Source organism: Trichomonas vaginalis, chromosome II, assembly GCF_026262505.1.
Source record: "Trichomonas vaginalis G3 chromosome II, whole genome shotgun sequence".
Classification (NCBI taxonomy): Eukaryota; Parabasalia; order Trichomonadida; family Trichomonadidae; genus Trichomonas; species Trichomonas vaginalis.
Window position 1 is genome coordinate 12,862,906 of NC_067204.1, and position 12,355 is coordinate 12,875,260.

The 12,355-nt window shown below is 30.7% G+C and overlaps 3 protein-coding genes and 1 pseudogene across 4 annotated transcripts, besides 3 other annotated features; 3 read left to right on the forward strand and 1 right to left on the reverse strand.

The window, feature by feature from the left end:
• Positions 1–193: 193 nt before the first annotated feature.
• Positions 194–1,210, reverse strand: TVAGG3_0535440 (armadillo (ARM) repeat-containing protein family; the record flags this gene model as incomplete). The annotated part of the gene is made up of 1 exon (XM_001317072.1): positions 194–1,210. The coding sequence occupies one exon, from the start codon at positions 1,208–1,210 to the stop codon at positions 194–196; it is 1,017 nt and encodes a 338-aa protein (XP_001317107.1).
• A 1,552-nt stretch (positions 1,211–2,762) lies between these two features.
• On the forward strand, positions 2,763–3,699 carry TVAGG3_0535450 (uncharacterized protein; the record flags this gene model as incomplete). The annotated part of the gene is made up of 1 exon (XM_001317071.2): positions 2,781–3,506. The coding sequence occupies one exon, from the start codon at positions 2,781–2,783 to the stop codon at positions 3,504–3,506; it is 726 nt and encodes a 241-aa protein (XP_001317106.1).
• Positions 3,700–3,810: 111 nt separating this feature from the next.
• TVAGG3_0535460 (MYB-like protein J-related family) lies at positions 3,811–5,211 on the forward strand (the record flags this gene model as incomplete). Its single annotated transcript, XM_001317070.2, has 1 exon — positions 4,212–5,072. One exon carries the CDS (start codon positions 4,212–4,214, stop codon positions 5,070–5,072), a length of 861 nt encoding a protein of 286 aa, XP_001317105.1.
• Positions 5,212–6,193: 982 nt separating this feature from the next.
• Positions 6,194–6,223: a mobile genetic element.
• Positions 6,224–6,230: 7 nt separating this feature from the next.
• Positions 6,231–6,690: a mobile genetic element.
• A 1,736-nt stretch (positions 6,691–8,426) lies between these two features.
• Positions 8,427–12,355: part of a mobile genetic element that runs on past the window's edge.
• On the forward strand, positions 9,908–11,925 carry TVAGG3_0535500 (annotated as a pseudogene). Its single transcript has one exon. A coding segment is annotated over exon 1 (2,018 nt).

A 12,355-nucleotide genomic window follows, 5' to 3' on the forward strand; every position in this document is an offset into this window, starting at 1 on the left:
TTTGTTTTAAAGCGTATATCACAACCAATACTTTTCAAATATTTAACTAATTCAAGTTTACTCGCTTGCAAGGATTACATTAAGTTCACTAGTTTTGTTTCAATAATTCTTGTCAATTACATTTTCGATTAAATTTTTTACAATTTCGATATCTCCTTTTGCGGCCTCTAAAAGTAAAGCATTATTTCTCTGATCATGATTCGGAATCAGAGTTCAAATCATAAAGATATTGTCTCAGTTTCGTGTATTCGGAATCAAGCTTATCATTTTCAAATAATTCATCTTCCTCAAATTCTCCTGAATCTACTAAGATTGTTGCACATTTGACTGCGAATTCATTTTGAGGATCCTCTTTTAAGCCGGTCAATAGTTTATGAAATGCTTGCAGAATCCTAAATGCTAAATTAGGATTAACTGTTCTAAAAACTGAAACTGCGATTTCAAGTACGGTATCATTTGAAAATAGTAGCTGTGAATATGAGATTGGCAAATGTCTTATAGTTCGACCAAAAAATTCTACAAAACATATTTTTGAATCATTTGGCAAAGATTGGTTAACGCATGAAAGAAAATATTGAAGGATTTGCTTTTCAATAAGTTGTATTGCAACATCATCAGAAAATGTCATCAAAAATCCTACAATTTCAATAAGAATATCATAATCAATATTTTTGAATAAAAGATATTCCAAAGCTTCAACAACACCATATTTTATTAGATGTTTTCTTTGATTTTTATCAGAAATTGCAACAAAGAATCGAATAATATTTGCAATTGAATTTAAAATTTCTTCATTTTCTGTCCATTGAGCATAAAATAAAAGTGATCTTATAAAATTCTTTTCAGTTTTAATAATATCAAAGCTACTTTTGAATTTTTTGATACATAATTTTGAAAGACAATTATAAACACTGATTCTGACTTCAAGAATATGATAATTTTGAAATAACATACAATCTGATATAAATTGTGATATATGAGTACTATTCTCCAAAAACTGATTTTGGCAAATTGCAGAATAACAATGGAAGACTGATATTATTAATTTATCAATAGAATTATCATCGTCAGCTGACTCCATAAGTGATATGGCATTATCATTGAATGTTCCAGTTCGATTTTGAATTTCTTGAACAAACGCGGGCTCACCGTTAATAAGGGTAACCTGATCTATAGTAAATTGTTTGTATGTTTTTTCTTCAACTTTCATTGATTTTTTGAATTTGATATATTCTTTTGCTGCATTTAATATATGGCAATCATTCTTTGGTGAATATTGTACCCTTATTGTAAAGGCATAACGGATAATATCGAGATATATATCATTATTCAGAATTTTAATTGAATAGTTATATCCTGAAGCTGCAATATCAATACACAAATGCAATATATATGGATTGAGTGATTCCTTAATTATCTGAAAAATAATTTCAATAAATTCTGAATCCAAAATTCGAAGAGCAAAATCAATTTTTGACGAACAAAGATGATACATTATCTCCAATGCTTTTGCCATTAATGATTCAGGATAATTTAAAATGCCCTTTGATATTTCTAAGTTAATTCCTTCTGAAAATAGCATTTCACACGCAATATTCCCATAATTTTCAATCGCACTCAGGCAGTTATCATAGATTAGTTGTATTCTATTAAATTCAGATGTTGAATTTAATTGAATAATTCCGTTCACTATAATTTCGCATATATCTTTTGGTATTTCAGTTTCATCTGATGTGGTACTTAAATGTTTTAAAGTACTCTCTTGACTTGAACCATCTTTGTATTCATCATCCATCAAAAAAAGTCACTTTAACAAGAAATGAATTTTACTACTAATATTATCATATGGCATCAGAATGAAAATTGGCCTAAATTTCGATGGCAGATGGTTATACGGATATCCCATGATATAGGGCAATTTTAAATTCATAATTTATAATCTCATGAATTTCCAGTACTTTTTGCACCTTCTAAAAAGAATCAATAAAGCTACCAAAACAACTGTTTTTCAACACTTTTTTTGATTAAATATTGTAATATGTAGATCATTAAAGCTGTTAATGACCTTCAATAGCTCAGCATCAGAAAAACAAGGTTTTACAGCATCATGACTCTACATACTACTATATGATAAGAGCTGATAAACAAAATCAAAACGGTTTGAAAATTCAAAAATTTTGATTGAATAATTGAATGGAAAATTTTGAAATTGACCTCTCTCTAAATTTTGTTTTTTTCCCCTCATATCTTAGTATTTATGTAATAATACATATATAAATATATATTACATAAGGTAACTAGGACAGTTATTGGCCCAAATTAATGCAAAATTTCAGAAATTTCAAAATCAAAGTTAAAAACATGATTAATTGAACGAGGAACGTTAGAATGGACGCATAAGAATATGGAATCCTTTGGTAAAAATGCTGGAATATTAATTGTTTTATTGACTTGTGAATTTGAAAAAAATTCCTTAGATTCTAGTTAATACTATAAATAGATACATGGACAAAATTTTGTCTCCACTCACATCACAAATAAAGAATTTTTTTCAATCTCAAATTTTTGGGAATGAGAATTTACCAAAAAAATTTAACTTTTGAGATACTATAGAAAAGAAGTTCTCAATTTATTTTCTACGTTATCCAAAATGCACTATAAATTAATAGCTTATTTATTTTATCAACTTTTAGGAACGAAAAATTTCCAACAGCAATTTTCTCACAAAATTACTATTCAATAAAAAATTCGTTATTAACTTGGTAAAATCAAATTTCACAATGGCTGAACTTATAGCAAAATTCCGAAACAATGCAGAACGTATTAAATCACGAGGTGACAAAGTTAGTTATATGACAACATTCCAGAAATTATTGGATGATGCAAGCAAATATAAAATTGATCTATATCATTCTGAAATTGACAACATTATAGATCCAATTATAAAAGATGTTACATGCAGAGTACTGGTAAAGGCACTTTCAATTGCAGCAAATGCTTTTGGTTTTATTGATCACATGTCCAGAGATATCCAACGGAACAAAGATCTTCTTTCTCTTTCATTAAAGGTCCACTATAAAGACTATTATGAAATAATGACAAATATGAGGACATCTAAAAAGAAAATTGCCTCAGAAAATCTTTTGACTCGAGATCAAATGATTGAAGAATGCAAGCAGAACTTCAAGTTATTTGAAAGTTTAATAGAAAATGATCAATTTGAACCGTTTGTTTTCCTTTCCCAATTAAATGGATCAGAAACCAGAATTATATATACTAGAAAGAATAGTTGCAGACTTGTTATTGTTTTCTATCAAAAGGGAACCAATATTGTACCATTATGTTATTACGTAGTTGAAGGCGGTGCAGGAGCTCTAGTAGACTGCGAAAAACCAGAGGTCGTCCCTAGGAATAGTGTCAAACATGTGTTCCCTCAGATTAATGATATTAATTTGAATGATTGGTTTTCACTCAAGTGCAATTTAGATAATTTCATTATTGGGTAAAAGGAAAATTCATATATTACCTTTTTCTCCAGGACTTTAGCACTATTTTTAATATATGTAATAAATATTGTTATTTTTTTGATATATCAAATCTATAAATTCTTTTTAGAAGGATGGAACATTCTTGCCCTATAATTCTTCATAAAATTTTTAAATTGTTTGGAACAATTAATCCAAAAAAGGAGAATTTCATTATTTTGACTAGATAACCAAGACATTCAAATAATTTGGATGACGATTCCCGAAGGAATATCCATATTTCACACGTATTCTTTTAGATTTGTCACTTTTTTATTCTGAATTTTGAAATCAAAAAACCACGTTAAAGAAAAAAGGAAAAGGCATAATGTTTGTGCATCATGCCATTGCCTCATTGATAATGAAGTTTATTCGAAATGTTTAAAGTGCAAAAACTACTGTCAATGTCTTCATTGCTTGTCAAAAGGTAAGCAAACATATCCACATTTAAAAGAACACCCATTTATTCTAATAGCTGCCAATGAGAGAGTACTTTATGATAAAGATTGGACTGTTTTAGATGAAATTAATCTTTTATTATCATTACAACAGCATGGCATTGATGATTGGGATTCAGCTTCGAAATTTGTACAAACAAAAACTCCAGAACAGTGCTTTAAACACTTCCAAAGTATATATATACACTCAACAATTCAACCACTTCCAGAACCATTAGATTCATCAAATATGCCACCGCAATTAGATTTTTTCACAATTGGAGATGATGAAATATCAGATCCTTCACTTTCTTCACCTAAAAATTTAAAAGCTCATCGAAAAAACGTTTGTTCAACATATGGAGAGTGGTCAGGATATATGCCAAAGAGACATGATTTTGATTCAGAGTTTAATCGAAGTGCAGAAAGCGATATTCATGATTTATTTTTCGATAATACGTTTGATACAGAAAATACTTTTGAAGAAAAGCTCAATTTACTCAGAAAATATTCTGATTCCGTTGAACTTCGTGAAAAGTCTCATCAATTTGTTGAAAACGAAAATTTGATAAATGAACACCTCGGAAAGAAAGTAGAGAAGTATCATCCGAAAGATGACATTGATAAGCTTCTGTTCCCATTTATGAAGTACGTCAGCTTTGAAAAACTAAAAGAAATTAAAAAAAGATTATTAACAGATCAAGAATCAATTAAAAACGCCGAACTTATAGAAGAATTGATCAACGAAGGTGCCTCATCAAATTTAACAGTCAACTGCATTCAAATAATGAGACAAGTCCAAAATAAGCCAGAATTAACTCAATTGAATGTTCATAAGAAAATATCAATGCTTTTAGAGACACTTGAGAGTAAAGCCGAACTACCAAAAGCATATTTGTCCACTCAAGAAATCCAATTTTGCGAAAATACGTGTCTTGACCCTCAGAAATATATAGAACTTAAGGATCAATTAATGTTAGAGTATATTAAAGAAGGTAATCCATTTTCTCGAGAAGATTTGAAGAAGTTTGCTCCAGATAAATTTGATTTGATTATTAATTTAGCCAATTTCTTAGAAGAGCAAGGATTCATCAAATGCACTTCTGATTAACTTAAATTATAATAAAATATTTGTCTGTATATTATTTATTTAAGGATACCCTTACGTGTCAGATTTTTTGCGCATACGAAGAAGTCATGCTAGACATGAACTATAAACCTGAAATTTTAGCAACATATTTAAAACTTTTTAAACTACAATACACTTTAATATTCAAGAACAAAAATATTCTTTTTAGAAATTACATAATTATTTTATGTGAAATCTATATAAAAACATATTTTGCGAGCGTAACTTTTTTCTTTATAAGCATATTATATGACTGATAAACTGTGAAGGCACATAATTGTTAATTCATAGAGTTGATATGTTTCCAAAATTGAGAGGAAATTTGAAAATTGAATACCCTTTCAATTCAATTTTCAAAAGATATCAACTCCTTCAATAATTGAAGGACGATTTTGATCATTTGCTCTTAAAACAAGTATGCCATGGAGAAAAAAGTTACGCTCGCAAATCTGAAATATAACTATCATATAAAAAAATTAAATTTCTAATTTTTTACTCTATAGATATTATTGGCCACTTGTGTAATGCATAAAAGTTTATGTCATATGCATACATTTGGAAGTATGGGAGACGAGGGAAATTACTTCTATGAGGCACTAGGATTTTTAAAAATTTCTCTATCGGACTCACTATTCAATTTCTCGAAAATTAAAAAAATCAATAATAGCTAAAATGTATTATGCATAACAAATTTTAATGTTACACGGTATTTTTTTGAACTTCATGACATGAATTTTCTTTATATTATTTTTTTTTGGATTTTGAGGAGAGAGGGTCAAAGTTGCTATTTGTCACTTTTCCACAAGAATATAATGGGGGAAAAAGTTATCATATAGTTGATCTCATTCACTGAGGTGAGAGATGCATGTAGTGTAATGGGATAAACAGTGTGATTGCTGCTCTAAGTCCTAGGTTCGAGACACATTGGCTTCATTTTTCTCTTTTTTATTGACGTAAACTATTCAATTTTTGTGTTCTCCATTCAAATTTCAGAATTTTTTTTGCAGATTTCACGCTACATTCGAAGTTACCTTTTGTAACAACCACCACTGCCTACGAAAGACGAAAGTGTGTCACGATTTCACCCGGAAATCCGATGGTTGTTTAAGAGTATGCACTTTTGTCACCTACTCGGATTTTGAGAAAGGGACAAACTATCCAGTGTCACTTTTCAAAGGAATAAAAAAATAATAAAGATGAAATAATAACATGAAATCTTATATAAATATAATTTTATCTAAATAGATAAATGAATTAAGCAGTTTACAGTTATATATATTTAATGAGAGACAATATCTAGTTCTATGGTAGAAATGACTCTTAGACTCAAATAAGTAACACAGATAGAAAGTACTCAGTATAACAATTATATATGTACACTCAAAGTTAGTCGCTGCTAAAATCTTAACCTTGCATTTCGGGAAAATCTGACAAATGGCTCTTAGACTCAAATAAGTAACACAGATAGAAAGTACTCAGTATAACAATTATATATGTACACTCAAAGTTAGTCGCTGCTAAAATCTTAACCTTGCATTTCGGGAAAATCTGACAAATGGCTCTTAGACTTGTTTTGATAATTAATTCTTCAATTATAATAAGGATGTCAATTCGGAAAATTGTTTTCATTTTAGGAGAATATAATTTTCCTTTTGGAAAATTTAAAAAGTGAGACGCGCAGGATTCGAACTTTTTAAAAGTTGATTTAAATATATTCTAGTGTGGATTCTAAGGATAATATCATATTTAAAATAAGAATATACTAGTTTAGGTGGTATAATTTTTTTTCGATAAATTTGAGAGTATGTACGTTTAGGACATCAAAAGTGTCAATTCGCTCAGCGAAAGCTGAGCTAGCTTCGTTCTCGAAAAAATAGGGAAGGAGTGAAAGAGAGTGATACAGATGTTGACACATTCATACCATTTCAACAAATTTTGATCAAATTGAAATTCAATGAAATTCAATTCACTTCATATCCTTCAGTCAGTACATTAACATCCTTCTACATCACAATGATAACTCGTACATCAATAGTTCTACAACTGACTCAGAAAAAACAAGATTTTTACTTCCAGCTTACAGCTTTTAAAAAGTTTTGATGATAAAATCACTCTACTCTTGTTTATCGATATGTTGTGATAGTAGGTAAACGTATTCTTATCGATATTAATAAAAATATTTTTACGAAAATCTGAACCAATTACAGAGTTATTCATAAAGTTTATGATAACTGTAATTACTTCATCTTTGTTTAATATTTGAATAAACAATTTAATTTAATTTGCATAATTTTTTTTAGTTGAAAGACAGGAAACTTAGTTGAGTTTGTATTATTTTTATCGTTCAATTCATTGTATCAGTAAGTGATCCAGATATTTAAGATATTTACAAAAAATTTATTAATTTGATTAACAAATTTTAATCAAAATAGCAAAAATCTATTTGATAGCTGTAAGCAAACAATAATTTTTATTTCAAGCAAAATCAATTATTTTCATCTAAACGTATAAAATTGTCAATTTTATGAGAATAAATTTAAAATTAAGGGTTTCGTTTTGCTAAAATTGTCACTTTTATAGCATATTTGTTTTTGGATGTTTTGCGAAACCAAAAAAAAACTATGATATACAATGTGTGTGTAAAGAAAAGACTTTATTTACTAGTTAAAAAATCATTTGGTATTGATCAAGTTATTTTTTCTGTATAAGATATTATATGGATAATTGGATAGAAAATACAATTATATAATCTTGTACCTGGTTTAATTAAGCTAATTGTCATCAGAAACTTGTAATTTTTATGAATTTCAGATTTTCTTTTCATTACTGCTTTTCTTAATAGGTCAAGTTCTTATTTACGTTATAAAGTATGATATTTACAAATATCAAGTTATCGTGTTTTTTGAGAAATTATGAGAAACAAACAAAAATGAAAAGATAGGAATAGCAATGAATAGTGATGTGGGTAATAAAATGTAAGAGATATGAATGCAAAGCAATCAGTATTTAGGACATTGACCATAGATTTCGAAAAAAAAATGCTGCATATTGAGCGAAAACTATGATTATATTATAAGGCTGTCATTTAAAGCATATAGAACTATTCCCTTTTCATTTTAATCGAATAAGATAGTAAAGATTTTTGAATTAGCTAGAAACTGATGAGATGTTTTCACAAATCAGATTTTTAATCTCTATAATGCATAATTCACTCAATATCTCAATTTTGATATTGCGAGATATTTTTGCTATCGGTTTCGCAATTTTGACACAATAGCAAGAGGGTTCTATAAGCATTATTATCAACGTCGAATCTGAATATCATATCAAAAAAAAAAAAAAAAAAAAAAAAAAAAAAAAAAAAAAGGTAGTGGGGCTTCCAGGCACTTCGTGCCCTCTAGCCCTGAAGATGTTTAGTATAAATGAAGTTTTTATTCGGAAAATTGTTAGTCTTCTTGGTCGAAAACATTATATAATGTTTCACTTTTCACAAATTATATATGTTTTCATGTTTTGTCAAGACTTCTTCGTAAATGTTTTGTCAAGACTTCTTCGTAAATGTTTTGTCAAGACTTCTTCGTAAATGTTTTGTCAAGACTTCTTCGTAAATGTTTTGTCAAGACTTCTTCGTAAATGTTTTGTCAAGACTTCTTCTTCGTAAATGTTTTGTCAAGACTTCTTCGTAAATGTTTTGTCAAGACTTCTTCGTAAATGTTTTGTCAAGACTTCTTCTTCGTAAATGTTTTGTCAAGACTTCTTCGTAAATGTTTTGTCAAGACTTCTTCGTAATGAGTGTAAATGACCAAAAATAATGTTTAGGTGAAAGAGTGAGATGTCACCTGTTTTCTCACCTCATTTCTCACCCGTTGAATTTTCATGAAATTTACACCAAAAATAATGTTTAGGTGAAGAGGTGAGATGTCACCTGTTTTCTCACCTCATTTCTCACCTCTTGAATTTTCATGAAATTTACACAGAATTCAATAAAAATAATGTTTAGGTGAAGAGGTGAGATTTCACCTGTTTTTTCACCTAATTTTTCACCCTCTTGAATTTTCATGAAATTTACACCAAAAATATACTACTAGGGTCATTTACGAAGAAATCTCAACACAAGTCTTTACGATGAAATCTTGACAAAGTCTTTACGAAGAAATCTCAACAAAGTCTTTACGAAGAAATCTCAACAAAACATAGACAAGAAAGTTCATGAGAAATTAGATAAGAAGTCTTAACAAAGTCTTTACGAAGAAATTCATGAAAATTCAAGAGGTGAGAAATGAGGTGAAAAAAGAGGTGAAATCTCACCTCTTCACCTAAAATATATTTTTGGGTCATTTACGAAGAAATCTCAACAAAGTCTTTACGAAGAAATCTTGACAAAGTCTTTACGAAGAAATCTCAACAAAGTCTTTACGAAGAAATCTCAACAAAACATAGACAAGAAAGTTCATGAGAAATTAGATGAAGAAGTCTTAACAAAGTCTTTACGAAGAAATTCATGAAAATTCAAGAGGTGAGAAATGAGGTGAAAAAAGAGGTGAAATCTCACCTCTTCACCTAAAATATATTTTTTGGGTCATTTACGAAGAAATCTCAACAAAGTCTTTACGAAAGAAATCTCAACAAAGTCTTTACGAAGAAGTCACATAAAGTCTTTACGAAGAAGTCACAATAAACATCTGTCAAAAACCGCTTTTTAACTTCACTTAAAATGCCACGTAAGCTACGTAAGAATATACGTAAGAGGAAGGGAGCATTGAAACATCCAATAGTAAAACTGACACCACAACAACAGTTGCAACAACAAATTATGAATGACCCCACTATGTTGCAACAAATGTCAAGCAACCCTATGCTTTTAAACCGAGTTGTTGGTGCACAGAGTGGAGGTTTAAGAGCGGCACTTTTAGCGAAAATGGCAGGCTATGGTGGAGCTGCAGACGGAACAGCCTATAACCCTCAAAGTCAAATGAATTTGAGTTCACTCAAAAATCAAATAACAGATGTCAAAAAGTCAAACATAGACATACAGAAGCAAATAAGTGAAAACGAAAAGAAACTAGAATATGACAGACACACAAAGAAACTCAATGAGTTAAACGTAAGAGAAAAGAAGAAAGAAGAACAACTGAAAGAACTAATACAGAGGAATATGCGAAAAAAGTGTCAGAAAAAGCAGCAGAAGTAGCAAAAATGGAACAAGATGTTATAAATTTGAAAAACCATACTACTCAATATAAAGTACTGAAAGATGAAGAAATAAAACAAAAAGCCCTGAAGACATATATGGATAGCGATGAGTATAAAAAAGAAGTTGAAGCAAATGTAAAGGCAGAAAAACTTTTACAGTTGCAAAACCAAACCGTACAGTATGAAAACTTAGCACAAGAAAGTAAAAATAACGACGCAGCCATGCAAAAGGCAATGAAAAACGCAGAATATATAAAAGCTAAATATGACTGGTTAGATGCCAAGCCAACGCCAAAGCAGCCCAACTTATAGGGTCAATAAGGACAAAAATACAAGCGGATGAAGACAGTTCAAATGAAGCTTTAATGAATGCTGACTTTAAGAACGCTTCGAAGCTCTTCATAGTAGGTGAAACAAGTGAACGACTTCTCATCTGGAAAGAAACTGAAGTCTGAAGGTTTCGACAACGAGTTAAGAGAAGTAGCACAAAATATGACGAAAATAACAGATGCAGCAACGAGACAGGCAGTTCAAAGTGCCTATGACGCCGTTAGAGCAACTGTTGTGGAAAGTCAAGAAAAAGAGTTACAACAGACCAAAACAGACCTAGTAAATGCTTTCTTAAGAACGAAAAGTCAGGTAGGACATTATGCTGCAGATGGAACATATGTGCCAGCTGGTGGAACTTATATACCACCAAACCCTCCAAGAGAAGCACCTGCACCAGGACTACCTAAAACATTTACATCGTCACATGGACACAGACACAGGCATGCACCAAAACCAACACAACAACCAACACAACAACCAACACAACAACCAGCACAACAACCACCTCCACAACCAGCACAACAACCAACACAACAACCAGCACAGCAACAACCACAAACAGAGCAAGGACATAAAAGAAGTAGAGAACAAGGAAACCAAGAATTCTTAAAAATGCTTAAAGAAGAGTGTGGTTTCCCAGATACTGTTGACTTTAGTGACAGATATAAAGAAGCTATTAGAAAGTTCAAGGATGGAAAATACTGACCCGAACCTATTAGCTTTATGGCTCAGCACCAAAACGGATATAATCTCAAACCTGGAAAATACAAGCTCGCTAAGGGATATGATTTAATAGCATATCATCCAAATGACATGGATGAATTTACTCCGAGATATTTGATGTCAGAGCTAAATGACAATTCAACTTTCGTCATGAAACGCGTAAAAAATAGAGACGGAACGAAAGAACAAAAGCTTATGAATGCGGATGACGTAGATAGGGAAATTGTTGAAAACGGTCTCGGAATATATGAAATGCCAGCAGATGAGGTACAAGAAACTCCACAGGAAGAAGTTCAGATACAACCAGACATGGAAGAAATAGTTCAGCAACAAACAGCTAGAAGAGCCTGAAGGAAACGAACAAGTCCTTCCTTTGGAAACTAACTTCACAGAACTAGATGAAGATTTGGAACAGCCGAAAAATCTTGACCCTCAACAAGAGTATGCGGAGAATATGGAATATTTCCAAGAGTCTAAAAAAAATTCGGCTGACATAGTAGAAGAATATCGAAAAATGTTTGCCGACATCAAAAAGACTCCAACATCAGATGAAAATATCCAGCATAGAATGGAAGAACTGAAAAAAAATGTACACAAATACAACAACCCTTTTTACTTACGAGCATTTAACGTTCAATCTTCGGATGAACTCGGTGAAAATAAAAGGTTAAATTTCAAGAAAACATATAGAAATGAAACATTGTTTAAAGTTCATTCAGAACCTAACCAAGATGGAAACAAACCTACTTTTGTTTCTGCAGACGATGGAACTACAATGAGATGGGGTCATAAAGCTAACCCGGATAGGTGGTTCATAAACTTACAACCACAATTCCAAGAAGTTGTAGACGCAATGAAGTCAATGGTGAACGAGACATAGCTGGTATTTTAAGCGCGGCTTTAATGCCATTGAAAGATATGAAAGATGCAAGTATTTTGGACCAGTATGAAATGAACATGGCTGATGGAAATATAACACCTGACGTTCTAGAACATTTATCTCAAAAGAACTACACAGA